The following is a 20,231-nucleotide window of genomic DNA, read 5'->3' as shown; positions in this document are numbered from 1 at the left end:
AAGGAGTCCCAACCCACACCAGGCCCCAGAGCCCAGGATTCCAGTACTAGGAGAAGAAGTCCCCACAACTTCTGGCTGCAACAACCAGGAAGGATTGAGTCGGTGGGAGAAACTGCAGGAGCACTGAGCAGTTCGTCTTAAAGAACCCACACATGCACTCACCTACTCAGACTCACTCCCTGTGAGCCCCAGCACTAGGGTAGCAGCTTGAAGGACACCAGTGATATACAGGGAGAAACTGAAGTGTCTGGCATCAAGGTGAGCAGAGGCCATTATTCCTTTGCTAAACCTTCCCCTCATAGAGCCAGTAAACTGGTGCCATATCTGAGACTCCATCAACTGGCTAATACAGTATGACCCGCCCTCAAGATTCCCAGAGACCCCATCCCACCCAACTATGAGCCCACCAAGTTGCTTTTCTATACGAAAGGCTGGTCTTGGCCCATGCTTCACAACTTCCTAAATCTTATCAAACAAGAAACAACTATCTTCAGTGAGCCCCAGGCCCCACACAAGCAGCAGCCAGCTCAGATTCATAGCTTGGCTTCACCTGGGAATCTCCAAGCCCAGCATAAGCAGCAGCCATCTCAGATTGCTTCACAGCTCAGGGAGGGTGGCCCTGGTAAAAACACTGGTGGGGGCTGACCTTGGCCTGCACCACCTTGGAAACCCCAGGGCCAGCACACCCAGTGGATAGCTTGGACCACATCGGAGCACCACTACCCTGTCCCTGCACAGCTGATTTTCCACAGATAGCAAATGTTGGTGGTCAGTGGTCCCTGCAGCTGACTATCTTGGGTAAATCCCTCCTATTGATCAGCCAAAAGCAACCAACACTCAACTACAAGAGGAGGGTGTACTCAGCCCACACAAAGAGTACACCTCAAGTACCCACTTGGGTGATAGGGTAGGCTGTGCCACTAGACCCTACAGGACACCTACTACATTAGGTCACACTACCAAGACAGGGAGTCATAGCATGCCCACCTAATACAAACAACCAGAGAGGCTGCCAAATGAGACAAAGAAACATGGCCCAAATGAAAGAACAGAACAAAACTCCAGAAAAAGAACTTAACATGGAGTTGAGCAATATATCAGTTGCAGAATTGAAAACACTGATTATAAGGATGCTAAAGGAACTTGGTGAGTAAATCAACAGCAAAAAAAAGATCCATGCAGAAATGAAGAGTACTCTAATGGAAATAGAGAATAAGTTACAGGGAATCAATAGTAGAGTGGATGAAGCCGAGAATCAAATCAATGATATGGAACATAAGGAAACAAAGAACAACCAATCAGAACAACAAAAAGAAAAAAGATTCCAAAAAAAACAAGGAGAGTGCAAGGAACTTCTGGGAAAACTTCAAGTATGCCAACATTTGCATCATAGGGATGCCAGAAGGAGAATAGAAAGAGTAAGAAATTGGAAACTTATTTGAAAAAGTAATGAAAGAAAACTTCCCTAACTTGGTGAAGGAAACAGACATCAAGTCCAGGAAGCACAGAGAATGCCAAACAAGATGCATGGAAATAGGCCCACAACAAAAGAAATCATAATTAAAATCTCAAAAGTTAAAGATAAAGAGAGACTCTTAGAAGCAGCAAGAGAAAATAAGTTAGTTACCAGATGGCTGCGAGATGAGATGGCAGAGGGAAATAATGGGTGAAGAGGTGAGGGGATTAAGAGGAACAAATAGGTAGTTACAGAATAGCCATGGGGATGTAAAGTACAGTATAGGAAATGGAGTATCCAAAGAACTTATACCCATGATACATGAACAATGGTGTGGGGATTACCTGAGGGAGTAGGGGGTGCTGGGTGAAGGGGGGCAATGGGAGAAAAATCAGGATAACTGTAATACCATTATCAATAAAATACAATTTATAAATAAATAAGAAAGTGAAAAGATGGAACTATCAACACAACCACCAAATAGCCAAACAATAAAACCTCAACATGAAGAAGGAATCTCCATGCCAAAAGCAGCCACAAACACCATCTGCTGAACCATCTTCTAAGCCAAAGCACTATGGATGCCCTGGAGGGGCACTGGAGAACAAGTCTGAGCCTGAAGACAGTATGCCGGCATTAGATGTTGCAGAACCAATGATGGATGAGGTGGCCACAGAGGAACTCTCCAAGTAAGCAGCAAGAGCAAAAAGAAAATTGGGCCAATGATGAAAAGAACATGACCTCTAATGCTCCCATGCCTACATTTGATTTGTTTGAAGTTAAAACGGATAATTTTACTTCAATAACAGAGGGCTTTGGGATGAAGATGGACAATCAGTCTAACCAATTCAAACTCCTAAATACAAAATTGCTTTACCTGAGACAAAAATTGACAAGCTTCAAAGAGATGTCTCTTCCATGCATTTAAGGTCAGTGTAAGGGGCACCTCCAAAGATTCCCTTCAATGCCAGTGTTGTAACCATCAAGATAAATCAACCACCAGCAGTATCTGCCTCTCCAGTCCACCACAGGAGCCTTCTATGCAATATGGAAGGCATTGTACAAAAAACCATGACAAGCTGACTAGGTCACAAAAATGCACGAAATTGCTTCCAACTTTATGACCCAAAGATATTTCAACAACAACAAAAAAAAAAAAAAAGGAAGAAAGTGAGCCGATATATCTGATAAGAGATTAATATCCAAAATTTTTTAAAAACTTACCAAACTCAACACCAAAAAACAAACAATCCAATTTAAAAAATAGGCAAAGGACCTGAATAAACAATTCTCCTAAAAGGACACACAAATAGCCAATTGATATATGAAAAGATTTTCAACATCATTAATCATCAGAAAAATGCAAATTAAAACCACAATGAGATACTATCTCACATCTGTCAGAATGGCTATCATCAATAAACCAACAAATAACAAGTGCTGGCAAGGATTTGGAGAAAGGGGAACCCTTCTGCACTGTTGGTGGGAATGCAGATTGGTGCAGACACTGTGGAAAGCAGTATGAAGATACCACAAAAAATTAAAAATGGATCTGCCTTTTGACTCAGCGATTCCACTTCTGGGAATATATCTGAAAGAACCCAAACCACTAATTCCAAAAGAACATAACCACCCTTATGTTCATAGGAGTGTTATTTACAATCACCAAGATAATGGAAGCAGCCCAAGTGTCTATCAGTAGATGAGTGGATAAAACAACTATGGGACATTTACACAATGGAATGCTATTCAGCCATAAACAAGAAGAAAATTTTACCCTTTATAATAGTATGGATGGACCTATGCATATTATATACATATTATAATAGTATGGATGGAGAACACTATGCTAAGCAAAAGAAGCCAGTCAGAGAAAGATAAAGGCCATGTAATTTCACTCATATGTGGAATGTAATGAACAAACTGAATTAAGTGAAATAAAGACAGACCCACAGAGAGCAGGATGACAGCTAAAGGGTAGGAGGAGATTAGGCGGTGTAGGGGTTGAGCAAGAAGGAAAAAGGACTCATGGTCATGGACAACAGTATGGTGATTGCAGGGGTGTAGAGGGCATAAGGGGACTAAATGGTAAAGTAAAAAATACAATAAAAAGTTTTTATTTATTTATTTTTAGAGAGAGGGGCAGGAAAGTAAAAAGAGAAGGAGAGAAGCATCAATGTATGGTTGCCTCTCACGTGTTCCCTACTGGGGACTTGGCCTGCAACCCAGGCATGTGCCCCAACAGGAATCAAACCAGCGACTCTTTGGTTCGCAGGCCAGCACTCAATCCACTGAGCCACACCAGCCAGGGCCAATAAAAAAAATTTTTTTTTTAAAGTGAAAATCTGGATGGGAGAAAATAATTGCAAATCATGTATCTGATAAGGACTTGTACCCAGAATATATAAAGGACTCTTACAAATCAACAACAAAAATAAAAACATGGGTATAAAATCCCAATTTCAAAATGGGCACAGGATATAAATAAATAAATAAATAAATAATAAAATCAAATGAAATAAAATGGACAAAGGATCTAAATAGACATTTCTCCAAAGAAGGTAAAGAAATGACCATCCAGCACATATATAAAAACACTTCATGTTATTAGGAAATGCATATCAAAACCACAACAAGATACTGTTTCACACCCACTATGACATCCATGGAAAGAGGGAAAGAGGGAAAATAAGTACTGGTGAGGATGTGGAAAAGTTGGAAAAGTAATATACTGACAATGGGCATGTAAAATGATAGAGTGATTTTGGAAAACAATTCAACAGTTTAATTCCAACCTAGAATTCCAATCCTAAGAGAAATAAAAACATAGGCCTACACAAAAGCCTGTATAGGAGTATTTATGCCAACATTATTCACTATACCCAAAAAGTAGAAATAACCCAAATGTCCATTAACTGGTGAATGGATAAACAACAAATATCCATAGAATAGAATGTTATTCAGCAATAAAAAGAAACGAAGTACTAATACATGCAAGAGCATATTGTGCGATTTCATGCATTAAAAATATCCAAAAAGAAGAAAATCTATAGAAACAGAAAATAGATTAGTGGTTGCCTTGGACTATAGGTGAGAATGAATACATGTTTCGGGGGGTTTTGGGGGGAGGGTGGGGGCAGTTTTGAAAATGTTCCAAAATTAAATTGTGGTGATGGTTGCACAACTCTCTAAATGTACTAAAATTATTATAGACTTTAAATTAGTAAAATTTAAAATATGTAAATTAAATTGTAGTAAAACTGTTAATTTTTTAAAAGACCCTGAAAGGTATTACAATCTTCAAAAGTGAGCAAACACAGTAGACAGGATTCCATGTTCTCAAGTCATACAAATATAAAGGGATTTTTTTCCCCTCTCCAGATATATTTTTGTTGTTTTTACTTCCCTGTACAGTAGCAATTTATAAAATGTTTCAGACAGCCTAGCAGAACTCAATAATATATGACTAAAACAAAAATATTAAGTCTACTAATATTAAAATAAATTTTCCAGAAACATACTAGCAATGTTCCTCCATGTTGTAATAAATTAGAACACCTAAATTTCCTCATCTGTGAAATAAGGACAATACTACTTACATCTCAGAGACTTGTGAAAGTTAAATGAAATAATTCAAGCTTAACCTAATTCCTAGCATGTAATAAGCACCCAATATATGTTAGCTGCCATAATTATAAATAGAGGGTATTCAGATCCAGCTTAAGAATATTACTCATGTACGCCATTATTAATATGCTGAAATGAATTAGTGGGGTAGAAAGAACAGTGATTTAATAAGAACATTACATTACCAGAGAACTAAGTCCATGACTACAAATTCTATAAAGCTCATTGGTAGTAAAAATGAGATCAAAAGAGGGAAAACTCCTGGAAAATAAGCAAGTCAATTGGTTCTTATCTGAAGTTAAGAATCAAAAGCTCTAGAGAACCTTCAGTAAAGGCGGAGAAAAACTAAAGTACAGAGACAGAGGTATTCACTCCTAAGTTTATGCCACTAGGATTTGGTCAGGTACTCTCTATCATACATCAGAGATTTTTTTTTAATCTACTTTTTTTAGAGTACATTTATTAAAGCTGGGGACAGTGAAACAAGGAAGGGCTTAGACCAGAACAAGCAACAGCAAAGAGCCTAGGCGGGACTGCTATCAGCTAACTGGCAAGTCAGAGAAAAAGGGGCCTAGGAGACAGGTTTGGGGTTAGTCTGGGAAGAGCTGCTGCTGCCCATTGCTCTGCTCTCTGTAAGTCTCATGGGGACCCTTAGAGTTTAGGAAATGTACACCTGAGTGGGAAGACAAGTGTAGGCATGCTTCCAGAATGAAGAGTGCAAAAAACCCCACTTTTAAATATGCAAGCACATTTCCCCACAAATACAATGCAGAACTATCTTATGAGCATTTTAACTTTGTGAAGTTGAACTAATGTAACATAGCTACAATTTCTGAATAATATAAAGCCCTCCAAATTTAAAAAATCCCATTGTATTATTCCAAAACTGGCTAAGTAAACTATAAAACTGCTTACACTATTGCCTAGTGGTTGAATCACTTTGACCAATAAAAAGAACCATCTACCTTCCTTTGTCAGGATAATGTCAACACTGTTATTTTTTGTGTGTTTTAAAAACATGCTAATTTTGGTCACTGCTATACTTTTACAATAGTTCAATACCCACTGCTATTAAATTTTAAAATATTTTTTAATCCTCTAACAATGTCATTAAATATATATCACAGTGCAAATCAAATAATATGCCTGAAAATCGGTAACTTAGGAAAATAAGTTAGATGTGGTAAATTCTATAAGAAAAGCCAAACAATTGCCACTTTATGCTGGGCTGGTAATTTAGGAAAAAACAAACTGAAAAATATCAGAGACAATGCCAGAAGATTAAAAGGCAAATATTAAAGGAGCAATACATTAATAATCTCAAAGAACCTGTTCTCACCACTTGAAGAGCATTCTCATGGGAAAATGAAACTTGAATGATACAAATTTTGAAGTACACAAGGATTTTAGGATATGTCTCCAATAAAAAACAACCTTGTACATGCAAACCCTCAGAAAATGATTATTTTCACTAAAAAATGATACCTCTACTCCTAGTATTCCATCTCTCAAATCAAAAACGGCTTTTGACATGACCACAATAATCTTTGGAGAAACCAAGTCTATATAAATTGAGTTCATGGTTATTCTGAAGCTGTAAGCATAATCACTGCATGTTCCTCATGACAATTTATCCCTTGTATGGCAGAGGATCAGGAGGTACATAAACTTCTATGGAATCACCAAAATGTTTGTATATTTCCTAGAGAAAGGAGAGAATAAAACTAAGTAGCTTATAGAGTACCCTGACATAAATTCAAGAACTCCAGTTACTCCTCTAATTTGTATGATCCTCTGAGTAACTGTAAATTTTACCTTGCTGTTATCATTTTTTATTCATTTACTATTTTAAAAATAAATTCAATACCCTTTTGTAAAATAACAACTTTCTAATTATTTACTGATGGTCAGCCCTGGAATGTTCTAAGTTCCTTCTGTGAATAATCACAATCTGAATCCCCCATATATTTAACTCCAGTATATCCATATTTCACTAATACTATGACTATAGGACCACAGTTGTTAAATGGAGCATCTTTTTCACTGCAGATCACAAATGATAAATCAAGCATTGTAACTAGTCTGTATGAAACTTTTCCATCATCAGCTAAAGCTTATCAAGATTTGCCAATGATACCTCAGAAAGGCTTTATTCTCCAAAATACACAAAGAACTAACACGACTCCACTCTAAGAAGACAAGCGACCCAATTAAAAAATAGGCAAAAGACTTGAACAGACACTTCCCCAAGGATGACATACAGAGGGCCCAGAGACATACGAAAAGATGCTCAGCATCACTAGCCATCAAAGAGATGCAAATTAAAACCACAATGAGATACCATTTCACACCAGTCAGAGTGGCCAACATAAACAAATCAACAAACAAGTGTTAGAGAGGATGTGGAGAAAAAGGAACCCTAGTGCACTGTTGGTGGGAATGCAGACTGGTGAGACCACTGTGGAAAACAGTATGGAATTTCCTCAGAAAACTAAAAATGAATCTGCCTTTTGACCCAGCAATTCCACTGCTAGGATTATATCCTAAGAACCCTGAAACACCAATTCAAATGAACCTATGCACCCCAATGTTCATAGCAGCACAATTTACAATAGCCAAGTGCTGGAAGTAACCTAAGTGCCCATCAGTAAATGAGTGGATCAAAAAACTATGGTACATTTACACAGTGGAATACTATGCAGCAGAAAGAAAGAAGGAGCTCCTACCCTTTGTGACAGCATGGATGGAACTGGAGAGCATTATGCTAAGTGAAATAAGCCAGGCAGTGAAAGAGGAATACCATATGACCTCACCTATAAGTGGAACCTAAACAACAAAACAAAGAAGCAAGCAAGCAAAATACAACCTGAGACATTGAAATTAAGAACAATCTGACAGTAACCAGAGGAGAGGTGGGAGGGGATAATGGGGAAAAAAGGGGAAGGGTTTTCAGGAACAACTATAAAGGACTCATGAACAAAACCAAGGGGGAGTGGAATCAGGGGAGAGAGGTAGGGATGGCTGGAGTTGGGGGGAGTGGTGGGGGGTAAATGCAGACAACTGTACTTGAACAACAATAAAACAATTTATTAAAAAAAAGAAACCAGCATAGATATAAGCAGCACAGAAAAAGGTGATGTTCCCAATGCACAAATACAAGGAGGTAAGATGATTTACAAAGAAAGATAGAGCTTGTAAGGAACCTTAGAGACCACTGAATTTAATCCTTATATTTTAAAAGTTGTGTTAACTGAGACCTGAAGACAACAAACCCGTCACCCATGCTCACACTATTAAGCCCATCCTAGTCACATACACATGTAATCTTACCTTTCTGATGATGTCTTAGAAGTGACAGGACGCCCACGGCCACCTTTTTTACTTTTATAATCTAGAGAAAGGACCTTGTTCCTTAGGCTTCTTTCCCACTAAAAAAAAAATGGAATTTTAATAATAAATATACTAATATGACAATAAAGAAACACATAAATTTTTGTTTTATTTAGAAATTCAAAATAAACAGTCCAATTCATAGTAGTTCACACAGAGTGAGGAAAAGTGCAATCTACAAAACACTTGGCTCTTTTGCTAGTGTAGAAATAGATGTCCACCAAAAAATAATAGGAATGAATTTTCAAAGTTTCAAAGTAATTTTAGTCAGGAAATCAACTTTTGAGATTCTAAAGCTTAAATAACTATGAAAATTTTTTAATGTGCCTAGAGGAAGTAATAAAAATTATTACATGAGAAATTAAATAGTGCCTATGATTCTGAATTAACTGAGTCTATAACATTTGGAAGAGATTACAATTGGTTTCCTACGAATTGCTGCATGGAAAATTTTAGGAAAGAGTAACATCTCACTGACAGAGTTTAGATTTAATCTTACTAGAAACAAAAGTTAAAATTGACATACTTAAATACCACTGGAATCTAGACAAATTATTTCAGTTCTATGCATTAGTCTCCTTATTTGGAAATAAATGTAATAGTAGCAATCTAATAAGGATGTATGATGATTATATACAGAGTACATTTAAAACACTGTTTTCCTTGAAGAGATATTTGTACAGCCATGCACAGTCATAGAAACATTGTTCACAGCAGCTAAAAGGTGGAAACAACTCAAGTGTCCCATCGGATGAATGGATAAACAAAGTAATAGTATATACATAAAATGAAATATATCAGGTCTTCAAAAAGAAGGAAATTCTGACACATTATATCACAGATGAACCTTGCCAACTATGAAATAATAGAAAAATATATTTCATTTTCTGCCCTCAGTTCCTGGCACAGAGCTCCTAAAACCCTGTAATTACCTAGGCAATGAGACAACTACATAGTACACATCAGCACAACGCAACTTTTTTTCTGAATATTTTCAATTCATGGTTGGTTGAATCCACAGATGGTGAACCCACAGAGAAGGAAGGGCCAACTATGTATGTTTTACTCCAAAATAAATTCAATATATTAAAACATAAGTACATAAATGCAAAGAGACAAAAAAATTTCTTAAAATAATTTTTTTCCTTTCTATTAAGTTGGTAACAATCACTGTGTGATAACATCTAGTGCTACTAATTTTGGAGAAAATGGCAGCTCTCATTGGTGGCAATATAATTTAGTACTAATTTTCTGTGAGACAATTTTGCAATATTTATTAAAACAATATAAAAATTCCTTAGACCCAGTAATACCACTCAAAAATGGTTCCTTATATATGAAAAATTATGTTCATTGCAACAATGTTTCTATCAGCAAAACTTTGAAAGAAAACAAACTAACACTAGTGCACCAAGTAAATAAATTATAGCACAGTATATCTCTGGAATACTACAAAGCCACTTAAAAATAAATAAAAGAGGTAAATCTAAATGTTAAAATGAAAAAAAAATTAGGATATACAAGGTGAGGCAAAAGTAGGTTTACAGTTGTAAGAAACGTGAGTTAATAAAGCTTTTGTAAAAATCATAACACGCATGACTTTTTCCACACGAAGAACTGTAAACTTTTTCCCTGCCCTGTATTATTAACCAAAAACAGCAAAGCATACAACAATATATATTTCACAATCCTTTTCTGCAACAACCGAAAAATAAAGTAAACTCATATGTTGACATAAGATTTTTTTCTCTTAAGAGGAATGACAGAAAAAACTGTTAATAGTGGTATGCCTTTAGGAAAGTGGGACAGAGAAGGAATCTTTATTACCTTCACCTGTACCTTTCTAGACAGTCCAAGTTTTCTAACCTTAAATAAATATTTTGTTTCTTTTCATATCAACAGATGTCATCTAGTCCTATTCATTATTTCCCTTTTTAGTATCTTGTATATGAAAGAATTATTTCATAATTAAATGTTTAAATAATGTCAAAGCAACTAATGTTAATGACAAATCTTTCCTCTGAGAACAAGTTATAATAAATGATTAGTTTTTCTTGTAACATAAAAACATATATTCAAGGTGATTTAAAACTTATTACCTTAAAATCTACTGTTATGAACTGAATTATGTCCTCTCCCCCCATCAAATTCATGTATTGAAGCCTTAACTGCCAATATAACTGTATGTAGAGACAGAGCCTGTCCAGAGGTAATAAGGTTAAATAATAAGGTCCTAAGGGCACGGCCCTCATCCAACAGGACTGGCGTCCTTATAGGAGCAGAAACACCAGGGATGTGGGAGCACACGTGAGGACACAGCAAGACGATGGCCATCTGTAAGCCAAGGAGAGAGGCCTCAGAGAAACCAACCCTGTTGGCACCTTGATGTCAGACTTCTAGCCTCCAGAATTTTAAGAAAATAAATTTCTGCTGTTTAAGCCACCTGTCAGTGCTATTTTGTTATGTTAGCCCCAGCAGACTGTTGTAATACCCAGTGGATAAATTGGAAAATCTGAGAAAAACTCTACTTTAAAAAAATTAACAATGAGCTGTGCCAAGCAAAAGAAAAAAATAGCAAAAAGGTGCTATCTTAAGCCTCATTCATGAAATCTCTATCATAATGCTTAATAGTGATAAAAATTAAAGTCCTGATTTATAATCAAAATATCTTTTCAAAAATAATTGTGTTACCCCTTAAGACAAACCCTCTCAAATTTACAAAGCAAGAGTAAAAGAGCAAATGATTCTAACAAGCTTAATATTTTATAGACTTAAAATTAATTTTTTATAATGAATTAAATTCATGAAGAAAAGCAATGCATAAGGTATACTTAAACTGAAGACCTTAAGCTTAAAGCATCAGTTCAACATACACCTGAAATACTAACACGCTTGAAAAACTAATTTTAAACTACAAATAACACACCACACACACACACACAGAGGACATAGAAGAAAAGAAAAAATTAGTTTTACTACAGTATTTTAAACATAGCAAATAATACTATATACTTAAAAGAAGTAAGTTTTTATATACCCCCTGTGAAGGGAAATCCCACCGTTCTGAGCTTCTGAGTTTGGACAGTGGTGATTTAACACAAACATCCTCGGGTTTTGCATTTAACATCTTTGTTATCTGAAACCAGAATGAGAATATAATCAGTTTAATTAAAATACAAGTAAGAGCTGAATCAGCTAACAGAACCATTATATTACCCTGCATTGATATTTTGCTATTAGTTTTAAAGAGTTTTAAATTAGTGCTTAATTTATAGGCAGTTACATATAATTTTATCTTTAAAAGCTTCTCATTCAGTATAAAGGTTGACAAATGAAGTATCACAATAGCTTCATAAATATCCTCTTACCTAGAGTCCCTTCCCCTTCTAATCTTTCAAACACTATCCCCCGAGTTCTCTAATACACAGATCTAAGTACGGCTACAATACTTAAAATACAACGATGGTACCCATTACTTATAGCAATGCTTTAAATCTGATTTTAGAAAATGGTGTTCATCCCTGACCGGTGTAGCTGTTGACTGGGCATCATTCCACAAGGTGAAATGTTGCCAGTTCAAATCCTGGTCAGGGTACATGGCTGGGTTGTGGGCCTGATCCCCAGAGGGGCACATGGGAGAGGTAACCCAAAGATGTTTCTCTCACACATCAATATTTCTCTCCCTCTTTCTCCCTCCCCTCTACTCTCTCTAAAAACAAATAAAATCTTTTTTAAAGATGATGTTTACAACATAGTTAAATAGAAAGCAAATTATAAAACAGTATTTTGTAGATTTCTATTTTTTAATATATAAAGTATTTGTTTATTATAAATAGATGTATAGATAGGCAAACTAGAAGAATATACACCAAAGTATTAGTTTTTAGTTGTCTAGGTAGTCTTCTTTCTGCTCAACTGAATTTTCTAATTTCTCTGCAACAAACTAGATTTGTTTTAGAAATATTTTTTAAATACTTTAAACTCAAAATATTATCAGTGTCTTGTCCTTATATCCATCAAAGCTCTAGTTCTTTCAGTAATTTATTTCCCTGTCTGCCTTGAGAGAAAAAGCAATGATATAAACTACTAACATGAATTTAATGTGCTAATTTTCTAGGAATTTCTACATTTTTTAAAATGCAGTAGTACAACTTTATATGTATATTATTGTTGAACAACTAAGTAAATATACTGTAGATAATTAGAGATGGGGGAAAAAGTTAAAAATAAGGAAAGGGGGAAGGCTAGAATAAGCTGGTGTTGAATTAGAATTGAAAGCATCAGTATTGAATTCATGGCTTTTTGTAAGTGTACAGATAAGTAAATAGAGAAATTAATATAGAGATGTGCATGTGTATGGGTGACTATACATATATTTTTCTAGTCCTGTCTATTGAGAGAGCCTATGTACTATGACACTACAGCAGCAATGAGCATACCTAACACCCAGACCCAGATTTCCACATATCATTCTTCAATAAAAAGAACCAGGGCTCCCTGGCTGGTGTGGCTTAGTGGATTGAGCGCTGGCCTGTGGACTGAAAAGTCACCAGTTCAATTCCCAGTCAGGGCACATACCTGGGTTGTGGGACAGGTCCCCAGTTGGGGGCGTGCAAGAGGCAACTGATCTATGTTCCTCTCCCTCTCTTTCTCCCTTTCACCTCTCTCTAAAAAAATAAATAAATAAAATCTTTAAAAAAAAGGAACCAGGCCTCCTTGGAAAGTACTTTGTAGTACTGTAAAGTAAGGAAGTGCTCAAAAAAAGATAGGACCATGTCATAAAAACACAGAAGCCAACTGCAAAGCCCTCCAATGCCTAAGCTAGAAAACTCTGGCCAATAAACCAATAAAAATAGTAATACATTATAACCCATAGAATAAAATAAATACCTATGAATCCATATTGATACAAGTAAATAGTTGAATAATTAAATAAGGGGGAAGATGGACAGCTCTCCCTTACAAAAGAATTTCAATTAATAAATACAGAGGGAATGAGGGAAATAGAAAATCACCAATAGAATATCATATATATAATTGTTGCAGGCAAGCTCCATTGCAAGACACTATGACAGTGGTTCAAAGTTTAAGAGAAAGCATACTTGCACAGATTCAAAGTATCTCTCCCAAGGTATCTATTTATTACAAAGGGAAAGAGTAACTTTACAATGCAATAACTAGGCAGACACTATCTTAAGCAGATGATCAGGACTGACCAATGATAAGACATATGATCATCATGTATCCCTTGACAGGTTACATTGAGAAGGGCATTTACTTCTGTTGTATGCTTCTCAAAAAGTCATAATCTTAGTCTAATCATAAGAAATTTGAAACAAACCAAAACTGGGGGATATGTAACCAAATACTGACCAGTATTCTTTAACTGTGTCATGAAAGAATAAAAACTAAAGAACTGTCATGGATGGCAGGAAATCAAGAAGACATGACAACTAAATACAATGTGGGATCCCTGACTGGATCCGGGAACAGAAAAATGACATTATTAGAAAAACTGATGAAATCCAAATAATGTCTGTAGTTTAAATATTATAGTAATGTTAATTTCTTAATTTTGATCATTATACTAAGGTTATGTAAGATACTAACATTGGGAAAAGTTGAGTGAAGGGTAGACAAGAACTGCATTATTTCTGTAATGTTTCTATACTTCTAAAGTTACTTGAAAAAAAGTTTAAAAAATACTGTATGACATCTAAAATAAAAAAGAAAAACGTATCTACTCAATATTATGAATTTCTAATGGTGGAACTTCAGATTAAATTGCACGAAGCAACAGCCTGTAGCAGAGCATTTCACTTCACTGGACATATTAAACAGAAAAGTAGGAGTCATCACACAGTTAATTAAAACTGGATATAGTAGCAATGTAAGATCTTTTTTTAACCTCCCTCACTTACCCCACTCAAGCTGAATCCAGAATTTTACATAAAGAAACCACATCCCAAAAACCTGAAGTAAGCCAAGGTAGAAATAGAGTATCTAGAGTATTCTTTGTGGTCTTATAAGGTACTCTTGATTCCCTCTCATAGCCATCCTTTTTCCACAAAATGTACCAAATTAAAGATCTCTATGCCAAATTAAAGTCTTCTGTACATAAATTGAAATGCTTCAAAGAAAAGTGTCTAATAAATTATTACAATGTAAATTAGGGTAATACTGCATTTAAATCACAAAATTCTACAGGAAAAAATTATTTTTCTAAAAATGGATTAATGTTTTTAAACACTTCCTATGTAGGTAGAAACTTCATTTTGCTTGTTTTGCTACTCTTGACTTATAGAGAATGAATGAATAAATAAAATAATTAATTAATTAATTTTTTCTAAAAAGAGGTTTAAAGTGTCATCTTCCAAATAGTAATTTCAGCACATGACTTGAGTAAAACTCGTATGTTTACAGTATTATAATAAGTGAATATGAGGTGCTCTAATACATTCAATCATCAAAGAAATACTATCTTACATTTTATATAAAATCTAAAATGAGTCTCAGAAAGTATACTGGTACATCTTACAATGACTTAAACAAGGCTGTTTCCAAAGAGGGTTTCCTGGCTAACCCTTGTTTAGTTAGGATACACCATTCTCCAAAAAATACTAGTTATAGCTTGACAGTATTTTCTTTAAAATTTTATTTAAAAGACAAATAGCACCCTGGCCAATGTGGCTCAATTGGTTGGAGCATCACCCCAGACTCTTGCAGTAGACTGAAGAGTTGGGGCTCTGATTCCCAGTCAGGGCACATACCCAGATTAAGGGTTTGATCCCCGGTAGGGGAGCATACAGGAAAGCAACCAAAAGATGCTTCTGTGTCACACTGATGCCGCTCTCTCTCTTTCTCCCTTCCCTTCTCTCTCTAAAAGCAATGAAAAAAAAATGTCCTCAGGTGAGGATAAAAAACCAAATAAATAAAAGACAAATAGCAAAATACTTTCAATATCAGTAACTCTAAAGGTAAATAACAGGTTAAAAGGAAAACTAATGCATACCTTATGTAACTCAGAAGGTGAAGACTTTTTCCTTTTTCCTTCTGTGACAATTTCTACAAAGACATAAAAGTTATCACTTAATATCCAAATGAGATAAACAATTAAAAAAATCCTTTCACAGTCATCCTTTGCTTTCAATTGACTTACTAGATTTAGAATTTGTATTGATACATTTTACAAAACCTGACAGACTAAAAACATAAAGGTCAAAAAATAACCAAAAGAGTCGCAGATTCTTATAAAATGTCTGCATTAAACAATATGTTTGGTGACAATTAAAAAAGAGAGGTAAACTTGGCTCTAAGAACTAATTAAGAAATTCCCTGGCAAATGTCATAACATCCAATAAGTGTTCAATAAATGTTGGCTGAACCATATAACCAGACAAATTCTCAAATTCTTATGATTGGGATTGGTGGGAACAAAGCAGAAACTAAGAAGTAGAAGTGGGAAATATTTTACAAAAAACTTTCAATTATACTACATATTTAATCACCGATGTACCTGAGAACAGCTTAAGTCTCTCCTCATTAATATTTTTCAGTCTTCCTGTAGATTTTTTTAATGATTCTCTCATTCAATCAGCAAATATTTATTGAATGTCTATCATCTGCCTGGCACGGTGTTAAGCAGTGAATACAGTGCAATGAGCAAATTAAACAGGAAAGTACAAGCTTTCCTGGAACTTACAATTTACTGGAATATATCACAGAATATCACATTTTACAATAAAAAGAAATGGTAGATAGCCACACATATAAATAGTTATTTACAAAAAACACACCACTGCAATTCAGTGGTGAAGGGATGGTATTTTCAATAAGTAATGCTGAAGCAATTTGATAACCAAATGGGAAAATAAATAAATAAACCTGACCTCTACATCACACTATACATAAAAATTAATTTTAAATGGATTATAGATTCAAATGTCAAAGAAAAAAACAATGCAAATAAAGCTTCTAGACTAAATAAATAAGTAAAGCTTCTAGAATAAAAAGGAATGGAGTATCTTCATGACCTGGGGCGGGCAAAGATTTCTCAAACAAGACACAAGTAGTATTAATCATAAGAAGAAGACAAATAAACTAGACTTCATTAAAATTAAGAACTTCTGCCCTGGTTGGTGTGTCTCAGTGGATTGAGCGCTGGCCTGTGAACAGAAAGGTCGCTGGTTCAATTTCCAGTGAGGGCACATGCCTGGTTTGCAGGCCACGTCCCCAGTTGAGAGCGTGAGAGAGGCAACGAGCCAATATATCTCTTACACATCAACATTTCTCTCCTCTCTTTCTTCCTTACTTCCCATCTATCTAAAAATAAGTAAAATCTTTTTTAAAAAACCTTTTTAAAAAAATTAAGAATTTCTGTTCATCAAACCTCATCATTAAGAGAGTGAGAAAGCAAAGCACAGACCAAAAAAAGATTATTTCTAATACATATATCTAAATATGTACAGCATTATGACTACAGTTAATAATACTGCATAATTTATACACCTGACTCATAACTAAAATGTATAAATAATTCCTGCAGTCCTGGCTGGTGTGACTCAGTGGATTCGAGCACCAGCCTGCAAAACAAAAGGGCACCAGTTCTATTCCCAGTCAGGGACTGTGCCTGGGTTGTGGGCCAGGTTCCTGGTTGGGGGCATTCAAGAGGCCAACTTGTTGATGTATCTCTCACACATCAATGTTTATCTCCTTCTCTTTCTCTCTTCCTTCCCTTTCTCTCTAAAAATAAATAAATAAAATCTTAAAAAAAAAAAAAAACTCCAAAGCAAAGGCAAGACAACCCAATCTTGGAAATGGGCAAAGCCCTAAGAATAATTCATACAACCAAAATAAATAAAGAACTATAAATCAAAACCAGACAACCCAATCTTCAAAATGGGCAAAAGTCCTAAATATTGACTGGAAGGGATACAAGTCAGCCTTCTGAAATGCTAGAAATGTCCTATATCTTGATCTAAGTGATGACTACACAGATACGTACATATAAAGCATCAATGTGCGAGACAGTCATCCATCAGTTGCCTCTCACACACTCCCAACTGCAGACCTGGCTCACAACCCAGCCATGCCCCTCAACAGGGAATGAAACTAGTGACCTTTTGGTTCACAGGCCAACACTGAATCTACTAAGCCACACCAGCCAGGGCTATAATCATTTCTTGAGCAAACCCTGACGTAAAATTCTAAACTCTATATCAGTTTTTGATTATTTTAAATAACTTTTACCCTTTACCTTATTTAAATTGCACTTTCTAATCATTTTTATTTTATCTTTTTAATTTTTTGTAAAGAATGCTGTACCTCCACCTCAGGGATCAGGTACTCTGTATATTCAAAACAACCTCTCTAGTAACAAACTATAGAAATTACCCCAAAAGTAGTCTTTCTCTAGTCAATTTAAACATGGACTTTTATTTTTTAAGTACATATTATTGATTATGCTATTGCACTTGTCCCATTTTTTCTCCCCTTTACTCCCCTCCACCCTGTACCACCCTCCACCAGCATTCCCCCACTTAGTTCACATCCATGGGCCATACGTATAAGTTCCTTGGCTTCGGCATTTCGTATACTATTTTTAACCTCCCCCTGTCTATTTTGTACCTACCATTTATGCTGCTTATTTCCTGTACCTTTTCACCCTTTCTCCCCTCTCCCTCCCTGCTGATAAGACTCCATGTGATCGCCATTTCTCTAGTTGTGTCCCTGTTCTAGTTGTTTGCTTATTTGGTTTTTGTTTTTTTAGGTTCAGTTGTTGACAGTTGTGTTTGTTGTCATTTTATTGTTGGTATTGTTGATTTTTCTTATATAAGTCCCTTTAACATTTCATATCATAAGGGCTTGGTAATGATGAACTCCTTTAACTTGACCTTATCTGGGAAGCACTTGATCTGCCCTTCCATTCTAAATGACTGCTTTGCTGGATAGAGTAATCTTGGATGTAGGTCCTTGTGCTTTCATGACTTTGAATACTTCTTTCCAGCCCCTTCTTGCCTGCAAGGTTTACTTTGAGAAATCAGCTGACAGTCTCATGGGAACTCCTTTGTAGGTAACTCTCTCCTTTTCTCTTGCTGCTTTTAAGATTCACCCCTTATCTTTGATCTTAGGTAATGTAATTATGATATGCCTTGGTGTGTGCTTCCTTGGGTCCCACTTCTTTGGGACTTGCTGAGTTTCCTGGACTTCGTGGAAGTCTATTTCCTTTGCTATATTGGGGAAGTTCTCCTTCATTATTTGTTCAAATAAGTTTTCAATTTCTTGCTCTTCCTCTTCTCCTTCTGGCACCCCTATGATTCAGATGTTCGAATACTTAAAAGTTGTCCCGGAGGTTCCTCAACCTCTCCTCTTTATTTGGAATTCTTGTTTCTTCATTCTGTTCTGGTTGAGTATTTATTTATTCCTTCTGCTCCAAATCGTTGACTTGAGTCCCGGTTTCCTTCCCCTCACTGTTGGTTCCCTGTATATTTTTCTTTATTTCATTTTGTGTAGCCTTCACTTTTTCCTCCATTTTGCAACCATACTCAACCATTTCTGTGAGCAACCTGATTACCAGTGTTTTGAACTCTGTATCTGATAGGTTGGCTATCTCTTCATTACTTAGTTCTATTTTTGGAGTTTTGATCTGTTCTTTCATTTGGGCCACATTTCTTTGTCTCAGAGCACCTGTTATGTTTAAGGGGTGGAGCCTTAGGTATTCACCAGGGTGGGGTAACCCACATCACTGCATCGTGGTGCTATATGTGGGGGAGGACACCAGAGGGGGAACAATGCCACTTGCTCCACTCTCGGCAGGCTTTCAATCACTTCTCCCACTACCCTCAAGAAAATTGAGCCCTTCTGGTGCTGATTCCCGGATAGGTGAGTTTGTATACATTCTAGGACCCTGTGGGTCTCTCCAATGAACTCTCCTGTGAGGCTTGGAGTTTCTCCTGCCATCACTACCCCCAACACCCCACAGGTTTTTACAGTCAGAGTTTTTGAGGCTTTCTTTTCCTTAATTGGAACCCTGGTGTAGTCTATCTCACTCCCCAGTTGTTCCTCCTGGTTTATACGCACACAAATGTTGGACTGCCTGGTCCTCTAGCCGACGCCTTGCTGCTCTCCATCCTGGCTGCCCGTCTCCTTCCCACCTACAAGTCTGGATGAAAGTTTCTTCTTTAACTTTTTGGTTGTCAGACTTCCATACAGTTCGATTTTCTGGCAGTTCTGGTTGTTTGTTTTTTTTTTCCATTTGTTGTCATCCTTCTTTTGGTTGTGCAAGGATGCAAGGTATATCTACCTACACCTCCATCTTGGCCAGAAGTCTTAAATATGGATTTTTAAGAAGGGAATATCAATTGCTTAAATTACAATTCACAGCACCAGCAGGGTGGCTCAGTTGGTTGGAACACCATCCTAAACACCAAAATGTTGTGAGTTCAATCTCTGGTCAGGACCCTTACCTATATTTCAGTTCAATCCCCATTCTGGGCAGGTATGGGAGGCAACCAATCAGTACTTCTTTCTCACATCAGTGTCCTTCTTTCTCTCTCTCTCTCTCTCTCTCTCTCTGTGCCCCTTCCTCTCACTCCCAAATCAATAATGAACCCTAAGGTGAGGACTTTTAAAAAAAAATTACAATTTATGGATTACTATTTCCAAACTGATTCATTGAGTTAAAAGTGCTGCTATACTGTTTTGTGGCATGTTACCTTATTTCTTTAATACTATTGTGACTTTCCAAAATTTTAGGAGT

The 20,231-nt window shown here is 36.2% G+C and overlaps 1 protein-coding gene across 5 annotated transcripts in view; it reads right to left on the bottom strand.

Moving 5' to 3' along the window:
- Nucleotides 1–20,231, bottom strand: part of SENP7 (SUMO specific peptidase 7) — a 119,643-nt gene that overhangs the window by 93,902 nt on the left and 5,510 nt on the right. For 4 of the 5 annotated variants that reach the window (XM_045193538.2, XM_045193541.2, XM_045193542.2 and 1 more), the window contains exons 2-4: nt 15,486–15,538; nt 11,511–11,609; nt 8,414–8,511 (exon numbers count right to left, since the gene is read on the bottom strand). In XM_045193538.2, the coding sequence (XP_045049473.2) occupies nt 8,414–8,511; nt 11,511–11,609; nt 15,486–15,538 (250 nt within the window). Of the gene's footprint in view, nt 1–8,413; nt 8,512–11,510; nt 11,610–13,051; nt 13,141–15,485; nt 15,539–20,231 lie in introns of all 5 variants that reach the window. The other variant, XM_053918294.2, reaches the window with a different exon arrangement.

Source organism: Desmodus rotundus, chromosome 2 (genome assembly GCF_022682495.2).
Source record: "Desmodus rotundus isolate HL8 chromosome 2, HLdesRot8A.1, whole genome shotgun sequence".
Classification (NCBI taxonomy): Eukaryota; Metazoa; Chordata; class Mammalia; order Chiroptera; family Phyllostomidae; genus Desmodus; species Desmodus rotundus.
Note: the sequence above shows the minus strand (reverse complement) of the source record. Positions and strands in the feature narration are given on the sequence as shown.